The 14,252-nt window shown below is 40.1% G+C and overlaps 1 protein-coding gene across 3 annotated transcripts in view; it reads right to left on the bottom strand.

Annotated features, from left to right (window-relative positions):
* LOC126412480 (protein FAM114A2) overlaps positions 1 to 14,252 on the bottom strand; it is a 69,042-nt gene that overhangs the window by 16,920 nt on the left and 37,870 nt on the right. For all 3 annotated transcript variants that reach the window (XM_050082098.1, XM_050082097.1, XM_050082099.1), the window contains exons 5-6: positions 13,826 to 13,931; positions 7,110 to 7,366 (exon numbers count right to left, since the gene is read on the bottom strand). In XM_050082098.1, the coding sequence (XP_049938055.1) occupies positions 7,110 to 7,366; positions 13,826 to 13,931 (363 nt within the window). The remainder of the gene's footprint in view (positions 1 to 7,109; positions 7,367 to 13,825; positions 13,932 to 14,252) is intronic.

Below are 14,252 nucleotides of genomic sequence, written 5' to 3'. Positions count from 1 at the left end.
CACAATAATGCGTTCACTATGCTGTTTGTAGTAGCTTACCCGAATTCCTATTTTCCTATTCATTATTAAACCTACTCCTGCATTACCCCTATTTGACTGTGTTTATAACCCTGTAGTCACCTGACCAGAAGTCTTGTTCCTCCTGCCACCGAACTTCACTAATTCCCACTATATCTAACTTTAACCTATCCATTTCCCTTTTTAAATTTTCTAACCTACCTGCCCGATTAAGGGATCTGACATTCCACGCTCCGATCCGTAGAACGCCAGTTTTCTTTCTCCTGATAACGACATCCTCTTGAGTAGTCCCCGCCCGGAGATCCGAATGGGGGACTATTTTACCTCCGGAATATTTTACCCAAGAGGACGCCATCATCATTTAATCATACAGTAAAGCTGCATGCCCTCGGGAAAAATTACGGCCGTAGTTTCCCCTTGCTTTCAGCCGTTCGCAGTACCAGCACAGCAAGGCCGTTTTGGTTATTGTTACAAGGCCAGATCAGTCAATCATCCAGACTGTTGCCCTTGCAACTACTGAAAAGGCTGCTGCCCCTCTTCAGGAACCACACGTTTGTCTGGCCTCTCAGCAGATACCCCTCCGTTGTGGTTGTACCTACGGTACGGCTATCTGTATCGCTGAGGCACGCAAGCCTCCCCACCAACAGCAAGGTCCATGGTTCATGGCGGGGACCTAATGGCTTATACCCCTTTAATAGACCTAGATGCAAGACCTGTCCCATACATCCTCCTACCACCACCTACTCCAGTCCGGTCACTAACATCACCTATCCCATCAAAGGCAGGGCTACCTGTGAAACCAGTCATGTGATTTACAAGCTCAGCTGCAACCACTGTGCCGCATTCTATGTACGCATGACAACCAACAAGCTGTCTGTCCGCATGAACGGCCACCAACAAACTGTGGCCAAAAAAAAAGTGGACCACCCTGTAGCTGAACACGCTGCCAAACATGATACCCCTCATCTCAATGATTGCTTCACAGCCTGTGCCATATGGATCCTTCTCACCAACACCAGCTTTCCTGAATTGCGCAAGTGAGAACTTTCCCTGCAACACATCGTATGTTCCTGTTACCCTCCTGGCCTCGATCTTTGTTAGTCACTGTCCTCACCCATCCAGACCCCTCCCTGTTTCCATTCCAGCACTGCACAGTCATCATTTCACCGCCACACCCAGTCTATTAATTTCTTTTTATTTTTATTTCTCTCCTTTCCGCTACTTACCCCCTTCTCCCTCCGCACCTTCTCTCCTGCCCTCCATCTAAACTGCAACACTTCACTATCTGCCACCCCACCATGCTATCCCTCCCCCTACCCGCCCTAGCCTCCTCCTTACCCCCACCCAGTCGCCACTCCCGTCATGCACTGGTGCTGCCACTCGCAGTGTAGTTTCAGCTCTCGGAGACTGCAGATGTGTGTGCCAGTTGCGCTTGTGTGTGTGTGTGTGTGTGTGTGTGTGTGTGTGTGTGTGTGTGTGTGTGTGTGGGCGCGCGCGCGCATATGTGTGTCTGCTGCTGACAAAGGCCTTAATGGCCGAAAGCTACGATTGTGTGAATCTTTTTATTGTGCCTATCGTGACTCAGCACCTCCGCTATTTGGTGAGTAGCAACTTCCCTTCTCTCGTATTGTTACATTCCATCCTGGATTTTCCATTATCTGGATATAAATGTTTTCATCTTTACTGCATACTACTGTTTTAGCAGTAGAAAATTGTTTACCTTAGCTTTGGAGTGGCGAAATTAAATGATTATGAAACTGTTAAGTTGTGAAATACTTGTTACTGTTGCTGTGTATGCCAGACAATGAAATTACTAACAAAAATGTAAGTAAATTCACAAAATGGATCAAAATATCATACTTATACACACTCTAACATATGTATCTTCTTGAACAAGCATCTTTTTCAACCAATATCTCACTGGCCCACACAGCAAAGGAAACTAACCTCACTTCATATTAATTACAATGTGAAAGTAACTGTAAATGCATCTAAGTCTGGCAGCATGCAGCTGAAAATATTATTTCCTATTCTCTTCTACTTAGTATTAATCATCTCATACATACCTCCCCCCACTTAACGTCCCCCCATCGCTCGTTGCGCTTGCTCTGTGCCAATGCACCTACCAGTCTTTACCCCTATCTAATCCTCTCCTTCTCCCACAGCCCCTGGTGCTGCCACTGCCTGTCTGGTCCTGCCACCTTCTAGTCCCTGCATGCTCCACCAGAAAGTGCTCCTCCCACCAATACTCGGCTATACTTCCCCCTTCCTTGCCCCAATCCCAACTGCTGCTTTCACTCAAAGCAATGGCTGTAATCCATCTGCAGCAACCGGAGAGAGCGGTCATGTGTGCACGAAGCATGCCAGCTTTTGTGTGTGTGTGTGTGTGTGTGTGTGTGTGTGTGTGTGTGTGTGTGTGTGTGGGCACTTGTACACTTATGGTTACTTTTCAACATAATCACCAAAAAGACTGAGACATTTATCGTACCTGTGGACAAGCTTTGCAACACCCTCTTCGAAAAATATTGCCACCAATGAGCATTGATGTTGTTTTGAAGATCTTCGTTGGTTTGAAAGTGCTGCCCTCCTAATCACATCTTCAGTTCATGGAAAGGTGAAAGTCGCTGGGTGCCAGGTCAGGACTGTACGGCTGATGATCGCAAATGTATGACTGAAATTGTTCAAGAAGCCATCGGGTTGTGCCAGCAGTGTGTGGATGAGCATTGTCGCGGATCAACAAAATTCCTGAAGTCAGCATCCCTCTTCGTTTGTTTAGAATGGCTCTCCGCAAACATTGTAAAGTTTCACAATAAGCAGCTGCATTGATAGTGGTTCCGGGCTGCATAAACTCTACAGACAACACACTTTTTTGGTCCCAAAACATGGTAGCCATAACCTTTCTGTTGTTGAATGTTTGTCTGAATTTTGTTTGTTTGTTGAATTTGGATGCATCCATTGTTGTGATTGTTGTTTTGTTTCCAGTGTGTCATATTGGATCCAAGTTTCATCTTCAGTAACAACTTATTTCAAAATGTTCTCTCCATCATCATGATAATGGTCAAGGAAATTCAAAGCCGATGCTATTCCGTGATTTTTGTGAGCATCCGTCAACATCTTTGGAACCCAAGGAGCACAAAGTTTTTTGTAGCCTAAATGTTCACTAACAATAGAGTCTACAACAGATCTTGAAACTTGCAGGATTTCCATAGAAAAAGCAGTTAGGGTGAACCTATGACTTTCTCTAACCATTCTGTCAACTCGTTCAACAAGGTTAGCTGTAACAACATACATGCATCCTTGGCCCCCTTCATTATGCACATCATTTTGGCCGTCTTTAAACTTTCGGCACCAATCATGCACAACACCATCAGTCAGGAAGTTATCAACATACACTTGGCTCATTCTCCAATGAATATCTGCTACACTATTCCCTTCTGCTTGCAGAAACCAAATTACACTTCGTAATTCACACTTGGCGGGAGCAACAATGACGGCAGCCATGTTTACCTCGCTGTAGTGCAATGCAGAATGTTGTCTTGAAATCAGCAATGGCAGAGTGTGTAGTGCGAGACTTGTGCAGTAGCCTACAGGATATGCCCACTTTCTGCCACTCGCATAGCTTCTATACTAAATGATCGGAGGTTGGAAAAAAAAAAAAAAAAAAAAATTGGCCCTCGTACATATCTCTTTCTTTCACATTCTTTCTTCTTTGCTTTTAAGATGACACACACGTGGTAAGTTATCTTTTACTTTCCCTGGACAAGCTTTACTTCATCTTTGGTTACCCTCCACTTTGTTACCTCATAACCTACGTTACGAGAGACCTGCACCCACTTTTCCCTCTGTCCCTTGTTTTCCCTCCCCCTCCTCTGGAGGACCGAATAAGTTTATGAAAGTTAGGTTTTATTTATTTTTATCATTCTGTGTGACTGTCACCTGTATTGAGCTAAACAAGGGATTGGTCCAATTCAACATTTCAAAATATGCCCTGAATTTTTTTTATAGTGGAAGAAACATCCTGTCAAAATTTTAACTGCTAAGATGCAATGCAAGTATTTTTAAAAAATGTTGAAAATTTTCAAATTCCTAGCTCGCCGGGAAGCTGGAAAAACATACACCCCTACAGTAGGTTTAGTGGACTACACAAGCGCAACATGACAAGCGATTATCCTTGGTTGACCGTGCATCAGTAAACACATAACAGAACTCGGTGTGATTATAATTTGTAAAGCAAATTCCAGTGTTAAGCAGTGTGCAAACCTGATTTTTCTCCATAAAATCTGACAGTGGGCTGCATAAATGGAAGAAAGACTCAAACAAAGTAAGAAATATTCCCCAATATGGAACATGCAAAACTATGAAAGAAACACTATCCAAAAGATTACTGTACAGGATAGCCACAAAGTCCAATTAGCCCCCACTAATGACCAACATAAATCCCTAAACTTAAATAAATAACATGAACAAAAGCTCTTTAGAGGAGTCTTCTGTAGGTGTGAACCATGTAGAGCTGCTTGTGAGAGGCAGCGCACCGTTACCAATGGAGATATATAAGACTAGGCCCTCTGAAATGCAGTTGTGGTGAACACTGCTGATTTCAAGTTTTCTTTGACCTGCTTGAGTAGATTCAGGAAATCATACAGTGCAGGATGTTACAAAACAACAAAGGTTACTCCAAGCAAATGTGTAGAAGAGATGCCATTAATTTTTAGCTGACATGGAGATGAACCTTGTTGTTACAACATCTGCTGTATCTAATGCTGTTTAGTCAGGTTTTGTGAAAGAATTGCCATGAAACCGCACTTTGTCATTTCGGGGTGAAGAAAGACAGAGTTTGTTGTGCAGTCGATTAATGCTATGGCACATTCATATACAACAATGGCAGTGTTAGATACAAGTGGATTACTCTTTCTGCACCTTCCTATCTGTCTTCAGGGAGCTTACGGCATATTAGGACCAAAAATACACAGGGATTCAAAAAGAAAGAACAGATTTCAGTTGTTTATTATACACAAATCATGAAAGATAGAAAAACACTGCACAACACAGGACAAAGGAGGACTTCAAGTTTTATGTACGCACAGACACTACACCATACAATCAACATGAGCACAAAGGGTTGCTCGAAAAACATCAAAATGGTAGTCCATTTCATTCCACACACAAATCAACAAGTCCCTGTTTACTGAATTAACAGCTTCAACAATTCGAATTCGACAAAGACTGTCTTTTATGTACCCCAACAGAAAAGAAAAAGAAATCGCAAGGTGTGAGGAATGCATGTTGCACTTGAGCAATGAATTGATTTCACACAAATTCTCTTGTGGTGTAGTCACCATGCTGCTATAAACAAACCACAGTGCAGCTGAGTCAAATCTCTGAAACTTCCTCTATGCAGTGACATACACAATGTGTTTCTATCTTTTGTAGCTTATCTGTAATAAACAACTGAAATCTGTTCAGTCTTTCTGAATCATCTGGTAGAAACAGAACTGTTTAGTCAAAAAAATTTATAAATGACATATCAAAATCTAGAAAAATGGCAAAGAATAATTTTTAACATTTCATTCAAAATGATTTCTAGCCAGTTGCAGAAATTAATTCATTGTTTTTGTTGGATTCTTGGCCTACACATAATGATATCACTGCCTTTCAGGACAATGACAAAAAGACTGTTGATACAATTCAGATTCCATCCAGAACAACCATGTGAGTATTGATAAAGATTTTTGTTTGACTGGGAAAAATATTTTTAAGGAAATAGTTGGATAATATAATTTCTGACAGCCCCATGTCATTTTTTGAGGTGTATCAGCAGAACAGTACTCTTCAATTGCAGTCATTTGTGCATTATCAGTTTGTATCATCAGCATGTTTTACAAATTGCTTTCAGTATATGCCGTATGCAGCACAATAAGCAGACCAATGACCAGGACCACTTCCTCCTCCACTACAATTCTGTCCAAATAAAACAAGTAATTACTATGAAGTGCCTGAAAGCATTAATTTTTCTTTTCCCAGGTATGCCTGATGTAGGGGAAAATGTTTGTTTTCATCATTCAAATGGCTCTGAGCACTATGCGACTTAACTTCTGAGGTCATCAGTCGCCTAGAACTTAGAACTAATTAAACCTAACTAACCTAAGGACATCACACACATCCATGCTGAGGCAGGATTCGAACCTGCGACCGTAGCGGTCGCTCGGCTCCAGACTGTAGCGCCTAGAACCGCACGGCCACTCCGGACGGCTTCATCATTCAAATGACAGTTTACTTTACTGTAAAGATTGTAGGCAATAAACAAGGAACTCGTTGATATTAAAATATATGTTATTCTAAAATTATCATAAGAACTATGCTTGTTGTTGTTCTGTTTGTAAAATGATGTATGTGGAAGAAATATTTCATTTCGATAAATTAAAGTCACGATTGATGGTAGTCATCTGCAATGTAACTTCAAACACCACATTGATTTATTTTCCTCTGCTAGTCATCTTTGTAAGAATTACATATGCAACAGTTAAGTTGTTGATACAAACTACCTCAAATTCAAAACCTTAATAGTATGTGACATTTTTTGCATCATTTAGGTACTTCAAACTTGCAGAGTCACTCCTGATATATGCACTATGCAGCTCTACACTCTACTGTCAAGACCGATCATGTGCTAGGCAGGAGTGGCTGTACAAATCGTTGTCATACGTGGTTCTTTATATGATAAAAATGACTAATTCCAACAATTTTTAAAAAATACTTGCAGTGCTTCTCAGCACCTAAAATTTCGACAGTGGATTTCTTTTGTTGTATTCCTCCAGCATAAAAAATTTCAGGGTGGGTTTCAACATGTCGGAATGAACAATTCCCTTGTAAGGTTAGTACTAGCCAGCTAATCTGTCTCTCTGTGCATTTTTCACATTTCTGTATGAGATTTTCCAGTTAATCAATTACTATAAATGAAAGTCAACATGAGACATCAGGTTCTGGCTAAAAATCAAATACTACATATATGCACAAGAAAACAGGTAGCATTCTAGACACTTACTAAACTACTAAGTTTCTATGACATAACAGAACATTAAACAGAAGCTTACATTTGCAATTTTATCAACAGGTACATTCACTCCAAGATCATGGGAGGATTCGGCAAGACTTTTTAGCCACTCATCACTTGTGCTTTGGTCTTCTGTCTCATCTGCATCATCATCAGGAATTTCACATAACTCTTTTAATGCAGTCATCTTGTCTTGCAGTTCAACTGCAACTTGACCAGTTAGAGACTGCAGAATGGCTTCCACTTTGAGCTCACACTGCTTAGACAGCATTTCAAGAGCTTCCAAGTGCACAAGACCTAGAAGCAAACAACACAAAGTCTTCATAGTTAAAAGAAAATAAAACAGTACATTTATGAACAGATTCAATAGCAGGCCAATATTTACCTCCAGCAAACGAAATCACAGCACTACTGGTAGCTTTCTAGCTTTTAGAAGAACAGGTCGGTCCTTCCCCACTTAGCACCTAGGGTCTGTGTGGCCTGCTCTTCCATCCTATACATATTCCTATTTGCCCCTTGTAGAAGGAACTAACAGTTTTATCTACATTTAAATGTGTCTACTGGCAGTGGTACTGGAATTTTGCCTCTTGGAGCTAAGTACTGGCCAGCATATAGCATGTTCGTTGCCAGGCCCACATGGAATGCAGCACAGTGGTTGTGATCTACGAGCTTAGCTGCAACCAGTGTGCAGCATACTACATGAGCACAGCAACCAACAAGCCGTCTGTCTGCATGAATGGGCACCGACAAACTGTGGTAAAGAAACAACTGGCCCACCCCCTTGCTGAGCATGCCAGCCAATACGACGTTCTTCATTTCAATGACTGCTTCACAGCCTATGACATCTGGATCCTTCCAACTGAAACCAGCTTTTCAGATTTCTGCATGCGGGAACTTTCCCAACAATATATCCTGCACTCCTGTAACTCACCTGGCCTCAACCTTCATTAGTCATTGTCCTTACCCATCTAGCTCCTTCCCTGTTCCCATTCCAGCAGTCCTCTATTCCACCAAGGCATTCACAGCCTCTTTACTTCTCTTCTTTTCTGCTCCCCCCTCCCGTCCGCCCACTATCTATTCTCCAGACTGCACCTAGCTGCCCTATCCTCTCTCCACCTTATCCCTTTGTGTGCTTCTACAAGTAGCATTTTACCATCCTCCATTCCCACCACGCTATCCCTCTCCCTCCCTGCCACAGTCTCCTCCTTACCCCCACCACCTGGTTGTTTCTCCCAACATGCACTGCTGTTTGCAGTCTGGCCTCAGCAGTGAGAGACTGGTCGTGTGTGTGTGTGTGTGTGTGTGTGTGTGTGTGTGTGTGTGTGTGTGTGTGCGGGCGCGCGCGCACTTCCAATGAAGGCCTTGTTGGCCAAAAGCTTACTTTCTGACAGTCTTTTTGTCGTGCCTATCTGCGACTCAGCATCTCCACTATATGATGAGTAGCAACTATCCTTTTCATAATACTGTCATGTTCCATCCTGGATTTTCCATAGTTTGATACGAATTTTATGATTATTTGTGTTGGCATATAAGTGGCATTAACTGATTTACACTTCAAGTTCATTTCAAGTGCATTTGTAAGCAAAAGTAACAATCCATATTGGACTTTCTGTTGTTTGTAAGTGAAAGGTTAGATCACAGCAAATACATATGGCATCAATGGGACAGTGTGGTCCTTCCACTACACATTTAGCTTCAGTTAAGCTGTCTTCAACATGAAGTTTGGTTTAAATACCACAGTACTGGAAATGGTCCAATTACAGGTGGCAAACTCTGTTTTTCTTTTACCAAAAAATTGATTCACACGGTCACTTACAAGGAAATTAACAAGGTCTAGTTAAATTAGATTCTTTTTTCACACACACACACACACACACAAACACACACACACACACACACACACACAACCACACACACACACACACACACACACGTAACAACACAAGTGCATATCATATTAAGTACAAGGGAAAACCCTTAAGACCTTTGCATTTTTAGTCTGACACTTGCAAAACTGTGGAGGTGCACATGGGTCTACAGACAAGTGATAATCGAACCAATGGTAATTTATTTATTTTTGAAATATTTTCCATGAGACATTTGATATTGGTTACTGAAAAATCATTTCCTGGAACCAGCTATTATCCACAGAATGCATACTTTTCTGACTAAGATTCACAAATGTTTGCTCCAAATATCTACTGTTCATTGCTGAGTGAGTGGCATAGCTCAGTCTGCACCTGAGTGTATTATCAACAAGTATCATGAGAAATTAGGTACAGTGTCAAAACCCAGCGTCTACTGGAGGCACCTGCTACAGACGCCAAATATTTGTAAATTGCATTTTTTTCCTTCAGCCCACATTGAATGTTGGCATTATTATATGCAGTGAATGTACATCTTAGTTTCATTAATGTACACAATGCTAACTCAATCCCCAACAAACCCAGAGAATTTCTATTTGTATGTGAAGGCTGTTAATGGTGCCAAATTTATTCTCTGTGCACTCATGGAAGACACAGGAACCAAAATTTAAAGTAGCAAAGCAAAAGCAGAAATGCTGAACTCTGTTGCCAAACATTTCTTCACAAAAAGATGTACAGGAGTACTGTCACTTTAATTTTCACACAACTGCAATTATAAGTGATATACACTACCAGTCATTAAATTGCAACAGCAGGAAGGATATTAAACAATGATATTTACCTAGTTTGCACATATCTTACAGTAGGAACAATGCTAGATTACATTTGTAGGTAATTTGAGGGTATACAGGGTGTGAAATCTGATACACAGAGCTACCATCTTTGGCAGCAACATAGTTCTGACATGTCATTGGGTGCACAACAGTCGACACAAACTCTGCTCTGCATCAAAGGTAGCCACAACAATTGTCACCTCGGTGACAGACGTTGTTCTCTCTGTCTGAATACTTGACTTTCTCTAAATAAGTCTGTTCCTTAAGGTATGTGCTGTGGCTGCACAGCTGACCGAACAATATGTCCGACTTCTTTACTGCTAGTCACATGCAGCCACTTTCATGACAATTAATTTGGCCTTCCCAAACTTATCAATTTCATATTTGCATGGCAGAGCTGAGATTCCAACCACACAGGAGCAATACTAATGAAACAGAAACTGCAGTTTTGATAGGACATGTTCTTTTGTTGCCTGATACCAACACTTCCTTGTAGATGTTTCTCTTTCTTACACGAGGTATAACATAGTCATCTCACAAATAATCTACATTCAAATGTGACTTCTGAATAATAAACAAACTGCATAACTTTCCATATGTATATAATGTAGATGGTGTTACTCCTGCTTTGAGTGTGTAGTATTCTTCATCCCAATTCGACGTTTATTGCCTGATCCCTTCCACATGCTGCAGTTTTACTGACCAGCAGTTTAAGTATTAGTGTCATTGACACTGAGAAACAGATGAAATTGTTAAAATTGAACAAGGCTCCAGGAACCAATGGAATCCCCACCAGATTCAATACCAAATTTGTAGCCAAGTTAACTCCCTTTTAAGCATAAAATGCTTAACATACCTCAACAAAAAACTGTTCCCAGTGTTTGGAAGAAAGCACGTGCTATGCCTGTCTACAAGAGAGATGACAGAAGTGATCCTAAAAACTACTATACTGCTTTAGAATCCTAGGATAAATTATTATTTCAGACGTAATGAGGTGTCGTGAACAGAATCAACTCCTCCATGTCAACTAGCATGGGTGTTGAAACCAATAGTCACGTGAAACCCAACATGCACTTTTATCAAATGGCAGCCTGAAGGCCACTGATTGAGGTAATCACATAGATGCAACATTCCTCAATTTCTAAAATGCAAGTGGCTCAGCATCATACCTAAGCTTACTGATGAAAGTACCGTCACATGGGGTACCACACAAAATTTGTAACTGCTTTGAGGGTTTCTTGGTAGGGAGGATGTAGAAAGGAGTGTCATCAGCAGGTGAAGTGCTTCTGGCTTGCCCCAGAGAAGTATGTTGGGACTCTTGCTATTCATGCTTTACAGGAGCTGTACAATAAAGAATGGTCATATTCTTTTTTGACAACATACAACTCAGATTTATAATCTGGAATGTTGTTCTCAAAATAGTCTCCTCTGGATGTGATGCACTTGTCCCACCATTTCTGCCAGTCTGCAAAAACATGCTGGACACAATTTTTTGAAAGGTCCTTCAGACTCGCCTCCGCTACTTTCACGACTAAGCAGTAGTGAGCTAGCAGTAGTAAGCTACATAAGCAGTGGTGTAAAGATCAACACCACTGGACAGTAAGTGACTGGAAACAAGTGATTTGGAGTGTTGAGTCACATTATATTCTATGGAAATCTGATGGAATGGTTTTGGTGAATGCCTGGAGAAAGTTACCTATTCTCATGTGTATTTCCAACATTGAAGAAGGAGGAAGTTGCATTATGACATTGCAACATGGGTTTTTTGATGCTTACTATGTGGACCCCTTATTGTACTTAATCAAACACTAACTACGATATGGACACATTTTACAGCATTGTGTACTGCATACAATAGAGGAACAGTTTGGACTGATAATTGTTTGTATCAAAGCAGCACCTGTGAGGCAATCATTCATGGGCAATAACATTTTTGAAATGGACTGACCTGTTGAGTCCCAACTTGAACCCAACGAAACACTTTTGGGATGAGTTAGTGCGTAAACTTTGCTCCAGAGCCCAGCACACACCATTGCTACATTCTCTGATTTTGGTTCTTAAGGAAGAATGGGCCGCCATTCCGCCACATACATTCAGATACCCCATTGAAAATGTCCTCAGCAGTGTTCAAGCCTTCATAAAGATGAAGGGTGGACTACCTGTATTCAAGTCCAGTAATAGGTACCCAGATGCTTTTGATTAGATAATGTAAAAGAAGTAATTTACATAGTTAAGGGAGATGAAAATTTTGAGTATGATGGGAGAATGGAATTTGATAGTAGGTACAGGAAAATAAGGAAAAATAGTAGGAGAATCTGGACTAATAGAAGTGAATGAAAGAAGAACCCACCTGGTACAATTCCATTGCTAACACTTGGTTTAAGAATCACATAAGGAGGTTGTATGTATGGAAGAGACCTGGAGACACTGGAATGGTTCAGATTTTTATACACTGTATTAAAGGCAATGTCCTGACTGACTTACTCATCACTGCCCAGCCCCTAAGGTTAGAAACTTGAAATTTGGAGAAGGTGTGGACGTTATACTGTAGGCGTTATTTATGAAGGGATTTTTTGAAATTCCAAACCTAAGAGGATGAAACACGGGATGAAGGGTTTTTTTGAAAAATGCTGCTATCACAGCAATTATGAAGCTACACCTACAAAAATTAGTATTTGGTTTCTTGGTCAGAAGGAAATAAATATTTGTGTCAGCATTTTTGGAAGTTTAACCTTACGGGTGTGAAATATTGTGTGAAAGCTCTTTTTAACAACACTGTATCATTATTAAAGAACAACTACAGCATTTATGAAGATACATCTATCAACACTGGTATCTGACTTCAAGGTTACAAATAAAATAAAAAAAAAATACAATTCTGTCAGAGAAAGCAAAGAAGTTGTAAGAGCAGTTGAATTGAATGTATAGCGCCTTGAAAAGAGGTTCTAGGATGAGCATCAATAAAAGTAAGTAAGGGTAATCAAATGAAGTTGAATTAAATTAGGTGATGCTGCAGGGATTAGATTTGAAATTGAGACACTGTGAGTAGTAAACAATTTCTGCTACTTGGGCAGGTTAAAACAGAGATGATGTAAAATGCAGACTTGCTACAGCAAGGAAAGCATTTAACTAATGAGTAGGCATTCAACTGAACTGTGGAGAAAAGAAATGTGTGGCACAACTTGACTAAAGGAAGGGATTCTATGATAGGACACATTCTTAGGTATCATCGAGGAATTGTCAATTAAGTATTAAAGGGAAGTGGGGGTAAATATTGCAGGTCCAGAAGGATGTAGGTTACAGTAGCTATTTGGATATAAAGAGGGTTGCACATGGTAGATTAGCATGGAAAGCTGCATCAAACCTGTCTTCTGACTGAAAACAACAACAACATGACAAGAAATACTCTTGAAACTGTTATACAAAAACTGGAACGTGTCACAATTTCTTAAATTAATTTTGGAACCATCCCTCAGAATGTAACTAATCATGGTAAAGTAACATGCAGTCTTTTCTTAAAAACACATTGAATTGGGATGTAACTGATTTCAGTTTCTGTATTCAGGAATAAACAGAGAACAGTATAATACCTTTGTTTTATGGTCACAATAAGAATAGGGTTTAACATTCTGTTGATGGTAAGGTCAATGGAGATTGGGCACAGGCTTGGATATGACAAGTCAGCCATGTCATTTTTTGAAGTAATCATCCTGGCATTGGCAGTAAAGGATTTAGATAAACTTCTGAATGGTCAGATGGGATTTGAACCCAGTTCCTCTAAAATGCAAGACCATTGCATTAAACAGGGTTTTCACCTTGCTGGGTGTGTTATGGAGCAGAGAATGTCTACAAAAGTTTTTAATGCATCAAAATGCACCACAATGTATATCCTCACTCCATGGCTATGGAGTATTAATGCCAAGTCCCATAAAAATAGAAGTGTTTTTGACTCTTTCAACTTTGCCTATTTTTAAGTGATATTTTTACTGTTTTTATATCTTTATATTTTTTATCTGATAAAAAAGTAGCAAAGTGTACACTGAGAAAATACAACATACCTTGAAAATCATCAAACAGAGTTTCGAAATGTGCTTTCCTCAAGACTTCTTTATCTTCATTTAATTTATCTTCCATTTCAGCTCTCTCTTTTGCTTCTCTCAAAACCTGTAACAAGTGCAGTTGCTTCTTAAATGTAGTGTATTATGGACCAAAAGGGAAGAACAGCAGTGTTGATTTTGTTAGTTTTTTTTCTACATTTCACTATCTGAGTGAGTGATGTAGATTCTATGGTTTGCCCTTTCAGAATATAGGACAATGAATTTTAGTTACATTTGGTAAGATAACGAATTTCAGTTAGTATTTTGTCTTATAACAGCTAACTGGTTACATGGCTATGGTCAGCTGTTACATACATTAGGTTGAATTATTGTTATTTATTACTTGTACTTTTCAACACAGTTGTGGTATAAAGACAAAACGTGCATA

The sequence above is a fragment of the Schistocerca serialis genome, chromosome 7 (assembly GCF_023864345.2).
Source record: "Schistocerca serialis cubense isolate TAMUIC-IGC-003099 chromosome 7, iqSchSeri2.2, whole genome shotgun sequence".
NCBI lineage: Eukaryota > Metazoa > Arthropoda > Insecta > Orthoptera > Acrididae > Schistocerca > Schistocerca serialis.
This window is presented reverse-complemented; position numbering and strand designations above follow the sequence as displayed.